Below are 14179 nucleotides of genomic sequence, written 5' to 3'. Positions count from 1 at the left end.
GTACCAATTTCTGTACATGAGACACCTGCTTTAAATATTCACTTAGTTCAGCAGAAATGATAGTGGATGAGAAATAAGCTTTGAATTACTTCTTATTTTCCTTTAAGATTTTTAGGGAAAGTAGCTCTAAAGAAAATAGAAACTGTATTCAGTGAGGAACAGTCATTTTATTTAAATCTACTTCATGCATAAGCATGATAAAAACCCAATTTAACTTTGGCAAATATCACAACAAAAAGAAAAACAAGCAGCCTATACAGAATGGTGAAAATGCCAAGGATATGGGTTCTCCACAATTTCACTGCAGAGTAAATGGATTTAGAAGCCTCGCTTTGGCTACATCATTTATAACCATATAATTAAATAAAGGTAGTTTTTCCACTGTCACTTCTTGACTTCTCCCAGATCTTCAATGCTATCATCATCCACCTAGGGGGAAGAAAAAAAAGCCAGAACACACCATATTAAATACACTTTCTTCATACCTTTCCCACTCAGTACCCACCACAGAACAGGTAATGGAGTGTGGGGGAGGGAAGTATACAGCCCCATCTGAGATTCCCTGTTGAAAACGCTATGCAAGTGACATGTACCTTCAGGCACACTGACTTTTGAAATATTTTAAAAGAGATTTTGCAACAAGAGGATGGCACTAGAAGATTCTTTAGGCATTCACTGTTAAGAAACACTCAGGAAGAAGCCACAGATATTTGACATCTGGAGTTACTTTGACCTGCCTTCCTCACTGTAGGATCCAAAGCACCAGGCACTACATGCTTACATAGTTAATGTCTCTTGGTCAGCGAAAACAATATTTGACTTCAAGTTTAATCACTCCTTGGCTTAATCATTCATAGGTAGGAGTTAAACCACTGCTCTTTAATTTTTGTACAAAAAGGTGCTGCGAAATGTGAAAACATTTTTCAAAGTCATTGGAAAAAACAGAGGCTTCCATGGAAAACTAGAATCCTCACAAAAGCAGCAGTTTATTACCTCAGGCCACTTCTCCTGGATTACATCGATAATATCATCTGTAAAATCCCCCTGAATGATGATTTCATCTTCTCCTGTTACTGAGGCACCGCAGGAAAATTTCTGAGCAAAAAACCTTTGTGCTTCCTTAAGATCAATTTCTGTTGACAGGAAAATTAACAGTTTAAGTACAGTCATTGTCGTACAAATGTCTTCTCAAATTTAAAACCCAAATTTAAATCTTGTTTTCACCGTTGAGGGACCAGTGGCACTTTACAGTTAAGGCCATGTTACAATTTCCAGTTAAAGTAGAAATAAAGCCTGTTATTCACACACAGAACAATTCATTCTACAAATACGGCAAACTCCTTAATGCAAAATCATTGAGCGGCCTCTATATATTCTGTTTATGCAGGTCTGTGCTATATACAGTCACCAGAAAAAAAAGTTTGCAGAACTGATTAAAAACCCCTCTGGTTCTGAGTAACTTCCACAGTTATCTAAATAGCTTTTCCATAGACATGCTGAAGGATCATCTTTTTTGAAACATTCCTCAATGATTCTTGAGTTTGGCTTCTTACAAGAATATATATATATATCCAGTTCAGATCAAGCAAATACAAATTATTGTTCCCTCAAGAAAACTGATGCTACTCTCACACAGAAGGTATGTAACTTACCTTGTTAATACCACCAAGGTTATAGCTTTTTTTTTTAAAACCAAATTTAGTGATCGACAGTAAAATATTATCATAGATGTGAATTATATGATTAAGATGTTTGCAGTTGAACTAAAGCTATGTAGAACAGCATTGTTAGTTTACTTAGGTATTGATTTGTCTGCCTTACTAGAAAGTGCACTTAATCAGTCTCAAGAATAGGTTAAAAAATAATCCTGGGTAAGCAAATGAGAAAGGGAGATAATAGGATAGAGGACGATATATCTACACAGCAGGGAGAGAAACAGCTTCAGACTTGAGATCTTTTTTTATTAACATTAAACAAACCAACCTCATTATATTAACTAGGGTTTTAAAGACAAGCACATCCAAAACCTACAAAAAACATTTGACAAAAGCCAACTCACCAAATGTTGCCAGGCCACATACTCTTGTGACATATTTTTTCTTTGCTCTAGGAATTTTAGCTATTGTAACTTTCTGTGGTACAGTCTTCTTTTTCTGTTTTATCTGACCTCTTCCACCTTTAAAACAGAGTATAAGGTTAGATTATGGTCAAATGTTACACTTAAAGAAAAAAGCCTAGAAGGTCAGATTTCATCACTATAAACAAATGAACTTATCTCCCCATCTCTGTTTGTAAACAAATACCTATTTTACACATTAAACATCTCATGCTCAGATTATTTTAGAAAGGTCCCATGGCATCAAAGCACAATATTACACAAAACAGCAATACCTGCACATCAAATTTGCATTAAAATACAGCATGCACAGCAGGAGACTGTTAAAATTATGAAAAAGGGACTTTCCCATGCTTCAATTACTGACCACTGGATTTGGTCAACGTTTAACCCCTTTCAGGAATTGCTCTTTAGTAGTTAAGAACAAATGGTTACTTTTATGTTTTTCGTGAGCTTAGCATACTTAGGGTTTGTGTCTGAGACAAACCACTCGTGTCCATTTATTGGTGCCGTATGGACTTGCCTACTCAAGCTGCTGAGTTAAACAGCAGGCTAAGCTCCAGCTATCTGCGTGTATCCTAGTACAAAACACAAATGTTTTAGCAGAAAAACACCATGCCTGTAGAACAGAGGCCTGTTACAGTAGGTAACTGCCTTACTTCCACATGAAGTACTATCTTCTTCTTTACTATTTGTTTCTAGGTCAACCTGAGGGAACACTTAACATATCAGGCATTTATTAGTCTGAGTAAGGCATGCAAAAGATGTACACAGCTCATTAGGATTCTTTAAGTCAGATTAAGATCTCAGCTAACTGCATACACTCATCAAGTTACTCCAGGGTAACCAAAGCTTTTTGTTCTAGAGCCTTCTCAGCATGAAAACCTTTGAGTCGATGACAAGCAAACAAATCCCTTCCTACCAAGTCTAACAGCTATTTTTCTAACATGCAGCACTCTCAGTTCCATATTACTGAAATTGGTATCTGATAATTTAAGACAGTAAATTCCTGCCTTAAAATTTCTTCAGTAAGTTTCTTCAGTGTCTCAGGTTTGCTCATTTTCCTCTCTCTCTCTCTCTCATATTTAACCTTATATCATCATGCTTAACAGTTTACCCTACCATACTAATTTCTTATGAAATTCTTATATTCTTAGATTTTATGAGAAAATCACAAAGTAGTTTAAACACTATTATTTTATAACAAAAACAGGCTGAAAACTAACCCTGTCACCCCATACAATAAATTAATGTTGAAAGAAAATGTTCTGAAGTCTGTGGAAAAGCATCCAATCTACAGAATGGAAATTACTGTCTGCCCTACACAACCTCTTGACAAGGTAAACATAACTGGTTACCAAGACACAAAATCGAGACATCTGCAGTGATGTGTGGCTTACAAGCTGAAGCTTACTGGGCTTTTAACAGCCATATATGAAGCACTACAGACACAACTGGCACTCCACAGGCAAATACGGATTAACAACTCCAGCATTCTGATTTATGATGGAAAGTATACTAACTAATTAAACTGAGAGCTCTAATGAAGACAAATGCATGTTTAAGTTACCTCATATATTTTGTACCTTCCAAAGTTGTTTTTGGAAATGTTTTTCATTAGTATCGTCACAAAAAGACATAGTAGTTAATGGAGGTAGCAGTAATTCCATTACATACCTGCTCTTTGGGATACTTAGTGTTAAATGCATAAAACCAAATCCTGTTACATGAATATTGGGGAGGGGTGGAAGAGGAGAAGGGAGAAAGCAGTGTGGTAAGGCATTATGAGAGGATGGCAGTGTTTGTTCTAGTTGGCAAGCTGTCCTATAAACCGCTGTTAAACAGGACAAAGACTTATTTTGGGAGGCATGCCAGCTGACTTTAGGTTGAGAAAAATTGCCTCCTGAGTAAGTGCTGTAGCAGTGACAAGAACAATCAGAGCAGGTCAGCTTTCACTTGCTACTATTACTACACATTTTATTTTTTCAGCATATCTAATTGTCCTGTTACTGTACCAACTCTGCTACTAACTGGAAGAAACATTTATATATTCAATTTCTTTTGTGCAAAGTCATCTTAGGTACAAAGTGGAGGTAACAACCAAGATGCAAGGATGCTGTGCCACAGTCCAGGCCAGCTGATTAGAAAAGGATGCCCCAAACTGCTCGTAAATCAATACCACAATCAACTAGGTAGACCTTGCCTCTCTTTTGCTTCTTCTTCTCCTCCTCTTCTCCTGCAGTTCCTTGGCCTTCTCCAACCCCAGCTTCCTGTTTAGGTGAATTTTCTTAAATACATCAGAAAGAAGGGGGAGAGGAAAGAGTAAAAAAGAAATTAGTGGCCAGACTACCACACTCTTACACAAACAATTCAGGGATTTAACAAAGTATCACTGTACCATACTTCCTATTTTTGTAAGTGTAGCTTGCCTGATACTTGTTACATATACAAAATAGCATAGCAGTTGTCCAAATTAAACTTCTGACATTCAGAAAAAGCCTTAGCTCAAGGGATGTGGTTACGATTTCAGAACAGTCTCTTCACATAAGAATTTACACAGACAGGGACAGAAATTAATGATAGTGTTATTAAAATTCCATATGCAAATCAACACACAACATCATTAATGACCTTTTCTTCAGTAATTCACAATAGACAGGACAGATATAAATTTGGATAAACTAATTGCATCAGCTGATAGGAAACAAGTGTACTGATGACTGGCTGCAGTATGAAATTTCTCTCTAACCCCTAAGAAAGCTCAAACATTATTTCTGTAATCATGTATCATTTGTGCAGTGTTTTTTGACATTATCAAACTGTTATTTCTACAGCAACCAAAGCATGCTAGACTCTTGAAAGACTGATTTAACTTTCAGACTTGATACAACTGCAAGAGGGAAGAGCGGAGAAGTAGAAAAGGTCAAAGATTTATGAACAAGTATAAGGGCACATATCTTAGTTAGAAAATAGAGAAAGATTCTTACCTACTGTAAGTTTCGCAAACTCATCTGGAAAATTCTTTTCTAGCCACTGTCTACATTTAGTCACATCGGGCATGTATTCGCAATACTGGAGAAGAAAGACCAAATGAACGTTGTTAGCCAAGTAACTATGAAATATGTCACAAACAAATATAGACCATTTGCTATTCAGCTCAGCCATTTCTCTTTAAGGTGATTAAATACCAACACAGTACTATCACATAAGAAGTTTTGTGACACCCTAAGGAAGACAGTGGCTGAAGCAGAGAACTGCTGCAATTAAAGAAAAGCCAGCAAAGATCAGAAATAATCGTCACAATCAGGAATCGTAGGACAGAAAGACGACGAAGAAACTCAGACAACAAAAAAATTAACTCACCTCTGTTGGCAATGAACAGACTGGTGAAAGATGGGGGAAAGAAAAAAAAAAGATTTATAAGTACTGTTAAATTCAAAATTATATTTTAAAGTTTTGGGTGACTTATGTCAATTTCTGGTTATAATCATGCTAACTCAAAAGATTATTGATATCACTCCAAGTTTCAGTTTTCTCTCAGTAGTCATTTGCTCTGACACTGCATTAGGATAAAACTCTCACAGTGAGGGCAATCAAATCAATGAAGGAAGCAAAGATGATGCTTTGGCACAAGACACAGAAAGAAACACCAGTTCTACTTGAAGCAAAAGATATACCTAATAAAATACCACATGATTTGGTTTGTTTTCCTTTTTACGAGAGCAGACAACATCCAGAAGATGAGATCAACTTCAGAACACATCCAAACCAACCGTGCAGACTTTCATTCAAAACAGGGATTCTTTCGTAAACCCCTGCAATTGTATTCAAGTCCAAAGCATAGCAACATAGTTATCTAAAAATATAACTTTCGAGATTATTTACTTTCTTAAAATTCAGCCATGTAACTACAAATGCAGCAATGAGTAAAGCAGAATTCTAAACACAGTACAAAAATTTCATTAATTCGAATTTCATGTCTTATTACAATACTGATTGTCAGAGACCTTTTTTGTGCTAGAGATTTTATTAGCTTTCTGCAGGAACAGATCACTGCGCAACAGTTCACAATCTGAGCACTGCTCCTGTCAATGCAACTGTTTACATACAGAAAGACATTAGTACCTCCATCTTTCAGACAAAGGGGGAACCCATCTATTCCACCATAAATGCTTCAGATAGAATACACAGCACAACCTATTTTAGAAAGAAGATCAGAAAGGGCGATCTGATCACTGCCTAGTTTCTGAATAAAAGCTGACCAACAGCTGATTCTCTCATTCTTTCTGCTAGGCTGCCCTTATACACAGCCCATCATAAGAAACACAGACAACTGCCCCTTCAACACTTGCCTCCACAGTAGAGAACTCGAAGAGGATAGTCAGCATCTGACTTGGCACCGCTCCTCACATCTCCTTTGCAGTCAGGGACCACAGGCTCAGCTACATCTGTAGCCATCTCACAAGCCTGCAGGTCACAGAAGGAAATAATCAGGGCTTAGTTTGGATTTAAAATTATTCACATCTTTCCCAACACAACAAAAATCCCAGAGACTGACAGAACTAAAAAGACAGAAAAAGGTGCAATCATAAGAACAGCAGAATAATCAGGAAAGAAGAAACAGGATCCCTGAAATAATGAAAAAACATGGAGATGGTAGTTGCAAAAGATATGAAGCAGCAAGGAAACCCAGTACATAAAGGAAAAAATGAAGCACCAGGAAAAACAACAGAAAAGGAAGAAAGATGTGTGAGAACAAAACATGGGAGCCACCAACATGGGTTAAGCAAAACATTAAGTATCACATTAAGTCAGTGGCAGGTGAAGTGGGTTCACTGGAAGGGGGAAGGTACAAGTGTATCAGCAAGGAAAAGCTGTCATTTAAATCAGCATCTGAAGAATCCAGATGTGATGCTGGGACACTGGCAAAAAAAAAAAAAAAAGCCAAAAAAAAAAAAAAAAAGGGAGGCAAACCAAGCACAACCCACTAACACACTCAATAACAGTTTACTAACACACTCAATAACGGTTTACATGAACACATTTTCGAGGAAAGCAGCGTAGAAAATAAGAGTCCACAGACAAGGCAGGGGGTTGCAAGGCACAAGGATGCTCCCCAGAAACATGAGAGTAGGCTGGATGTGTGGAAGACTCAGAGCCAGATTGTTATAAGACCTGCATTTGGGCAGTGCACAGAGCTGAGGGAAAATGCTAGGGCACCAGAAGTTGTGGGGTTCATAGCAGGGGGATCACAAGGGCAGACTGTAGAGGACCACTGCTAGCAACAGAAAGGATGCTGGGGTACCAAAGGAGGCAATGAATGGGGGAGGAAGGGTGCTGTGGAGTTGAGGGCTAACAGCAAGGGGGGGTGGGGGTACCGGGTAACCAGACAGGATGAGGGTCACAGTGAGGGAGCGCGATGGGAGAGGGGGTCAGGCCTGGGGAGAAAGAGGGTGCTGGATACCAGAGGTGGGGCAGGCTCACAGGGAGGGGAAAGAAGGGGAGGGGGCTCAGAGATGGAGAAAAGGAAGGTGCCGGGGAACCAGAGGGGGAGGGAGGATGCTGGGGACAGGAGGTGAGGGGTGGTCACAGCGAGGGGGCTCAGAGCAGGGAGGCTGCTGGGGCGGCGCCCTCCCGGCAGGGAGACGCCGGGGCAGGCCGGCCGTTACGAGGAGGGAGCCGGGGGGGAGCGCGGCTCCCGCAGGAAGGGGCCGCGGAGGCGGCGGCGCGGCGTTACCCGGGCGGCCCCTCAGGCCGCGGCGGCGGGGGGGGCGGCGGCGGCTCCTCCTCCGGCGGCGGCTCCCACGCAGCACGCGGCACGTGCGCCCTCCCCAGCGCCGCCGCCGTCTCGCGAGACCCGCGCGCCGCGGGAGCGTGACCGGGGAAGGCGGAGCCTGGCGCTACGCGGCGAGGGGCGTGTTTTGAGCCTTCGGGCGTTCCGTAAGTGAAGGGAGGACGCCAACGCAAACCATAGGCTACAGGAGCACGTGACGAGGAGCGCTACGGGGCGGCGGAGCGGCCAGCCGCTGCCGCTTCGCCGTGGCGCGGAGCCGGGTGGCCGCCAGCCGCCATGCCTCGCTACGCGCAGCTGGTGATGGGCCCGGCGGGCAGCGGGAAGGTGAGGCGGGGCGGCGGGCGGCGGGGGGCGGCGGCGCGGGCGGCCTCTGATCCCGTGCGTGTGCCTTGCAGAGCACGTACTGCTCCACCATGGTGCAGCACTGCGAGGCGCTGGGCCGCGTCGTGCAGGTGGTCAACCTGGACCCGGCCGCGGAGCACTTCAGCTACCCCGTCATGGCAGGTGAGCCCCGGGGGGGCGGGCCGGGCTCCTCTACCTCAGGGGGGTTGGGGGGGGGGGGGCAGGGCCGGACCCGGCCCCTCTGCCAGAGGGGTAGCCCCGGGGGGTGGGCAGGGCCGGGCCCAGGAGTAGCTCTGATCTGACCGTAAAGGTATGATGTGCCCCACACTAAATGTAAACTTTAACATTTTGTATGTATTTATAGTAACTTATGTGTGCATGTACATATATATATATATATCACACATATATGTTGATGCGCATGGCCCAGCAGTGTAGGTAAGTAACAGGCTGTGCTGTCACTGCAGTTTAAAACACACTTTCCTACCTTGGTACAGCATGAAGACACTCGACACAGGAAAGCGGAGTGAGGTTTCTGGAGCGTAGACAGTATCTGAGCTGCCTGTCGGCTCTTCCTGCCGCTTTCTAATACCTAGGTTTCAAACAAGAATTCTTGTAAGACTTGAGCATATTACAGTAACTGGGCTCTGTGCACCACTGTAAAGAAGTGTGCTAGAAACATATTGTGTGTCTCGTTCCAGACATCCGCGAGTTAATAGAAGTGGACGATGTTATGGAAGATGATTCCTTAAGGTTTGGTCCCAATGGCGGCTTGGTGTTTTGTATGGAATACTTTGCCAATAATTTTAACTGGCTAGAGGAAAGCCTTGGTCATGTGGAGGATGACTATATATTGTTTGATTGTCCAGGTAAACAAACATACATATTTTAGTATCATATTCTGTTATCATACTTAAATATCATATTTCATATGCAGTATAAAACTAACAATATATTTTTGCTGGTCACATTCATACTTTTTTGTGTTGTAAACAGCTGTCAGAGTCACGTTCAGATGTTTCAGTAGGGAACTTGATCCTGATTAATTTGGATGGCTGCACAGATTTTTGACAGCATCATATGCTGTGGGACTACTACAGCAACTGCTAATGCTAATTGGAGGTCAACAGAGGAAAAGAAAACGTTTATTCTTCTTCTATCCCTCCAGTATAAGTTCATCCAAATACACTCAGAGTTGTCTGAAAAGAAAGATCATGCTTTTTGTAACAGCTTTTATTCATTTTAAGAGTAATGCCCATATTTATATAATTGATAACTGTGAACTAGTATATGCTTCTTTATGTGTTAGCTTTGCATTTCTGCATAGTAATATTCTAAGTGTGTCCTAGGTCAGATCGAACTCTATACGCATTTACCAGTGATGAAACAGCTGGTGGAGCAGCTTCAGCAGTGGGAATTCCGTGTCTGTGGAGTTTTTCTTGTTGATTCTCAGTTTATGGTGGAATCTTTTAAGGTATCCATTTGAAATCTATTGTAAATAGAGTAATGTAGGGAGCTGGGTTTTTTAGCGTGGGGAATGCTAACTGGGGGTGGGGATTCTGATTGCTGTCGTCACCTGCCTAGTGAATGGTTATGGAGAAGATCGAGCCATATCCTTCTTGAAGATGCATAGCAAAAAGATTAGGGGCAACAGACAAGTTGCAGCAAGGGAAATTCCGATTGGATATGAGGAAAAAATCCTGCACTATGAGAGTGGTCAGACTGGAACAGAGGCCCAGAGAGATTCTGTAATGTATGTTCCTGGAGTTAGTCAAAACTTGACTAGATGAGATCCTGAGCAGCCTGATCTGACCTTGAAGTTGGCCCTGATATGAACCAGATGATCTCTAAAGGCCCCTTCCAACCTAAATTGTTCTGTGGTTCTATAAAACTCAGATCTGGAAAGAGAGTGTGCCCCTTTCCCGGTCTAGCAGTGAGAATCCTGAGAAGGGCTTTGAATTTTGTTAGATGCCACTTGAAAGGACAGATCCAGATTTGAAACTCTGGAAATAGGTGGCAGATGGGAACTTTAGCATCTTCCTTTTCTAACAGGGATAATGACTCTGCCTTCTGTCCCTGTTTCATATATTCAGTAGCTAGTTAGTGGTCATGTCCTGCATGTTGGTGTTGTGTTTGTCTGTACTTAAATATGTCATTTTTCTTATTCCTGTAAGTTTATCTCTGGAATTCTGGCAGCACTCAGTGCAATGATATCTTTAGAGATTCCACAGATCAACATCATGACCAAAATGGATTTGCTGAGCAAGAAAGCTAAGAAGGAAATAGAAAAGTAAGTTCCCCAAATACTTATTGTATAGTGTAACATCTGGAGATAAACTTCACTCAGAATTCAGTCTACTATTTCCCGCAATTAAAATCTACTCTTTTGGAATGGGAAAAGATGCTGTTGTTTTATATTGAGCAGAGTCTTTCTATGTCCGGGATAGGATGCTTACAAAAGAGTCAAAAGGCTAGGTCCATGCATATACATATTTGTGCTTTTAGATAATGGTTTAACAGAAGATAATTAGAGAAAAAGATAATGACTTACTTGTTCTTCAGCAAAGGATTCTTTTGATGTTAATGATGACTTTTTTTTTTTCCTCCCAGGTACTTAGATCCAGATATGTATTCCATGATTGAGGATTCTACAAATATATTAAAAAGCAAAATGTTTAAGAAACTGACTAAATCCATATGTGGTTTGGTAGGTGTATTGCTTTTTGTTCTAACTGGTGCTCTTAAATTCAGTCCTGTATTTATAAACCATAGTATATGGCTACTGACTTTTTTGTTGTTATAGATACTGTGTATACTATAAACAATTTTCTTCCCTAAAGCTATATATTTACATAACAGACTTGCTAACAATACCAGAATCTAAAAGACAAGCAACTTTGGAAAACAGGTTTATCTAATGTATAGGACTTGGGACTGATGGGCAGGTGTTCTAATTGGGGGAATGCCTCTGGTTTGCAGTGTGGTTTTAAATGGCATGTTGGGAGTCCAGGCAAGGAAAATGTAGCTTGGTTTAAAGAAGTGGCTTAGTTCTTTTACACTCATAGCACTCTAACTTGCTGCACTCTCTTACTAATGTCTTCTAAATGTTTCCTGTAGATTGATGACTATGGTATGGTTCGATTTTTACCATTTGATCGCTCTGATGAGGAAAGTATGAACATAGTTCTGCAGCACATAGACTTTACCATTCAGTATGGAGAAGATCTTGAATTTAAAGAACCAAAGGTAAGGTCCTTCTGATGATAAGATGAACAACTTAAAAGGTTCCATAATATAAGTCATAATATAAATGTGTCCTCATAATATAAATTATGTCCTTTGCCTTGTTCAAAAAATGCATTGAGCCTGTGTGTTGTGTATAAACTATAGATTAGGAATAAGTTATGTCATGTACAATACAAGAAGACTAGTGTCTTAAAATCAGTTCCAAGCCCTGTCTAATTTGATTATTTAGATCATAAATCCTAAGGAACAAATTCAATACCTCTATTCCTTTTTTTTTTTTAATTCAGTTTGTACTTGTGGAATATGCAAAATACCTGGATCTAGATTTTGACCCATATAGTTTGGATAGCTCTAGAAACAAATGGCTTTCCAGAAAGTTTTGCTACTTGTTTTATGGAATCAAAGTAGACATTGTTCCTATTATGTTTTGTTTGGTTTTTTTAATAAATAAAATGCCAGAGAACAGACAAATTATTACAGCTACGGGGGGGGGAAACAGTTTTTACTTTTTTGTTTTCTCTCTGGCAGGAATATGAAGAAGATAAATCTGTTCTTGTTGATGAATATTTTCAAGATCATGCGGATGAGTAAAACGCATATGTTCAAAAGTATGTTTTCCTCAGACAAGAGGAAAATATCTTGGTTGTAAAATATGTCAAGTATCATGTTTGTGCAGTTTGTTTTTTATCTGTAAGTTAACTAAAATTTCTAATGAAAAGTGATCCTGTATGACCTCATAATTATTTTAATAAAAAATTTCATTCTTATGTCTGTGTGGTATAAAATATGTAGGTATTACTGCTGCTGTATCTAAGTTCCCAACATACAGTTGTCTCATTTAAGCATAGGAATGTTTGGAAAAAGTCAGTCATTTGCAGAAGAGCTACAGCCAAATGCAAATAATTTACAATAAATATTTATCTCCAGTCCTGAGTAGTTTGTTCCACTATTGGATGAATGAAAAACTTGTTTTAAAAGGTGAAGAATGTACTTCATTAAATGAATCTGCAGTAGGGAAGGAGATAACTGGCAGCTTCAAAAGGAAAACTGATCAGTAGGTAGACTCTTGACCTTCTTGAAAAAGATGAATATTTTACGTTCACTTTGGTGGAGCCCATATTTTAAGCGTTCTTTTTAAGGCTGTTTTTGTACAACTCACATGCAGCTTTAAGTGGTTTTTACATTGATAAAATCTTAAACACAGTAAAATACTTAAAAGAAATAAAATCAGCTTAAATAGAAATCAATGCTGTTCTTGTACAGTCACTGCAGAAAGTGTGTTACTTAATGAGGAATTTGGTAACTAATGAGATAAGTAGTTGCTTTTTTGCCCTGAATAGAGAATTCGTACTCCTACTATGGACATTGTATGTGACCTGTATAGTAGAATGTACATTGGTTTTACAGAGAAGCAAAATTAAAATACTTTTTCGTGGAAGAATAGATTCACTGAAGTTATTAAGTACAAGTTAAAATAATCTTTATTGTATTCCATGCCATCTGATCAAATGCAAGGTTACCTCGGTCCTGCAAGTGCATCTCCCCTCATCAGTATTTGTGTGCTCAGCCTTGTCAGCTTTATGAATTCTAGAACAAATCTTATCATATTCACCATTCTTAAAACCTTACCTCCCAGAGATGGACTATTATGAGAGCTGACACCTCAGTTTTGTGATAGTTGTCATGGTCACCAGAAAGAGCTGAAAAACTTAACTCTTCAAGGCCTAAAAACATAGTGCAAAAACCTGATTATTTTTAATTATTATTGTGGAGGTTAACCTCATTGTGTGGGGAGTCGTTTATTCCTGAGTGTAGCTAATCACATCAGCGGGTGCTTATGCCTGAACTGTTCGTTGGATTCAGCAACAGGTAGCCAGTGATTGATGTAAGTTTGCCAGTGCAAACCTAAATGCAGAGATGGGCAATTTTGAGTTGTACAGGCTGAATTAAGCCATGCAAATATTGGGGAAGCTTTGATGGCTTAGCTGACTTCCAAGTTTGCACATCCTTGGGATGAGTCATGCCTGTTGAAAGAAGAGTGTTGAAAGAAGGAACGAACCTAAGTCCTATGGTTGGATTACTTTGACTGTTTCCACATCTCCCCATTTTTTCTCTGTGACTCATGCAATGATGTTATGCTCAGTCATTTGCCTGGGGACAAATTAGGCATGCTCGGTCACAGGGAAGGTTATGGATAGGATTGTAACAGAGGAGTGGATAGCTCAGTGAGGCTCCAAAAATAGCACATCCCTCCAAAACTCAATGCAACACAGTAGCCCCACTTGTGTGCTTCCTTATACCCAGTGCAACACCAAGTGCTCACAGACCAACCTGACTACACTTTGCAGGTCAGGTCACAGCAAGAGATGCACAGGAGTGCTGCAATCAGGCATGGAACAGAAAACTGGCTGCAAGCATAGGGCCCCAACGCGGTGCACTGTGCTTTCTGCGCTCTTATCAAGTGCTGATCCTTGCTGGGGAAGGAAGCTCGCCTTTTTCAGCAAGGAAGCGCGCTCTCACAGCTGCTTCAAAGAAGGCAGCATATCACAAATGCTTGAGATGGCTTTACTTGCAGTGCCAGCCAATGCAAAGGGAGAGGGAGGGAGGAAACATGACTCCAGAGGGAAAGAGCAAACAAATTCCCCAGCCCTGTGTGATTTCAAAGCATATCCTCCTGCCTG

General features: G+C 40.5%; 2 protein-coding genes across 2 annotated transcripts; one reads left to right on the top strand and one right to left on the bottom strand.

The window, feature by feature from the left end:
• Positions 1-147: 147 nt before the first annotated feature.
• On the bottom strand, positions 148-8003 carry DENR (density regulated re-initiation and release factor). Its single transcript, XM_064521995.1, has 8 exons — positions 7854-8003; positions 6469-6583; positions 5480-5499; positions 5104-5188; positions 4320-4403; positions 2060-2176; positions 994-1133; positions 148-429 (listed from the first exon to the last, which is right to left on the bottom strand). The coding sequence occupies exons 2-8, from the start codon at positions 6572-6574 to the stop codon at positions 385-387; spliced, it is 597 nt and encodes a 198-aa protein (XP_064378065.1). The 5' UTR covers positions 6575-6583; positions 7854-8003; the 3' UTR covers positions 148-384.
• A 50-nt stretch (positions 8004-8053) lies between these two features.
• On the top strand, positions 8054-12265 carry GPN3 (GPN-loop GTPase 3). The gene is made up of 8 exons (XM_026114476.2): positions 8054-8234; positions 8306-8414; positions 8954-9121; positions 9602-9726; positions 10427-10542; positions 10863-10959; positions 11370-11498; positions 12027-12265. Exons 1-8 carry the CDS (start codon positions 8187-8189, stop codon positions 12087-12089), a joined length of 855 nt encoding a protein of 284 aa, XP_025970261.2. The 5' UTR covers positions 8054-8186; the 3' UTR covers positions 12090-12265.
• The last annotated feature ends 1914 nt before the right edge of the window (positions 12266-14179 follow it).

Source organism: Dromaius novaehollandiae, chromosome 17 (genome assembly GCF_036370855.1).
Source record: "Dromaius novaehollandiae isolate bDroNov1 chromosome 17, bDroNov1.hap1, whole genome shotgun sequence".
In the NCBI taxonomy this organism is placed as follows: domain Eukaryota; kingdom Metazoa; phylum Chordata; class Aves; order Casuariiformes; family Dromaiidae; genus Dromaius; species Dromaius novaehollandiae.
The sequence above is the reverse complement of the archived record's forward strand: the minus strand, read 5'-3'. Positions and strand labels throughout refer to the sequence as shown.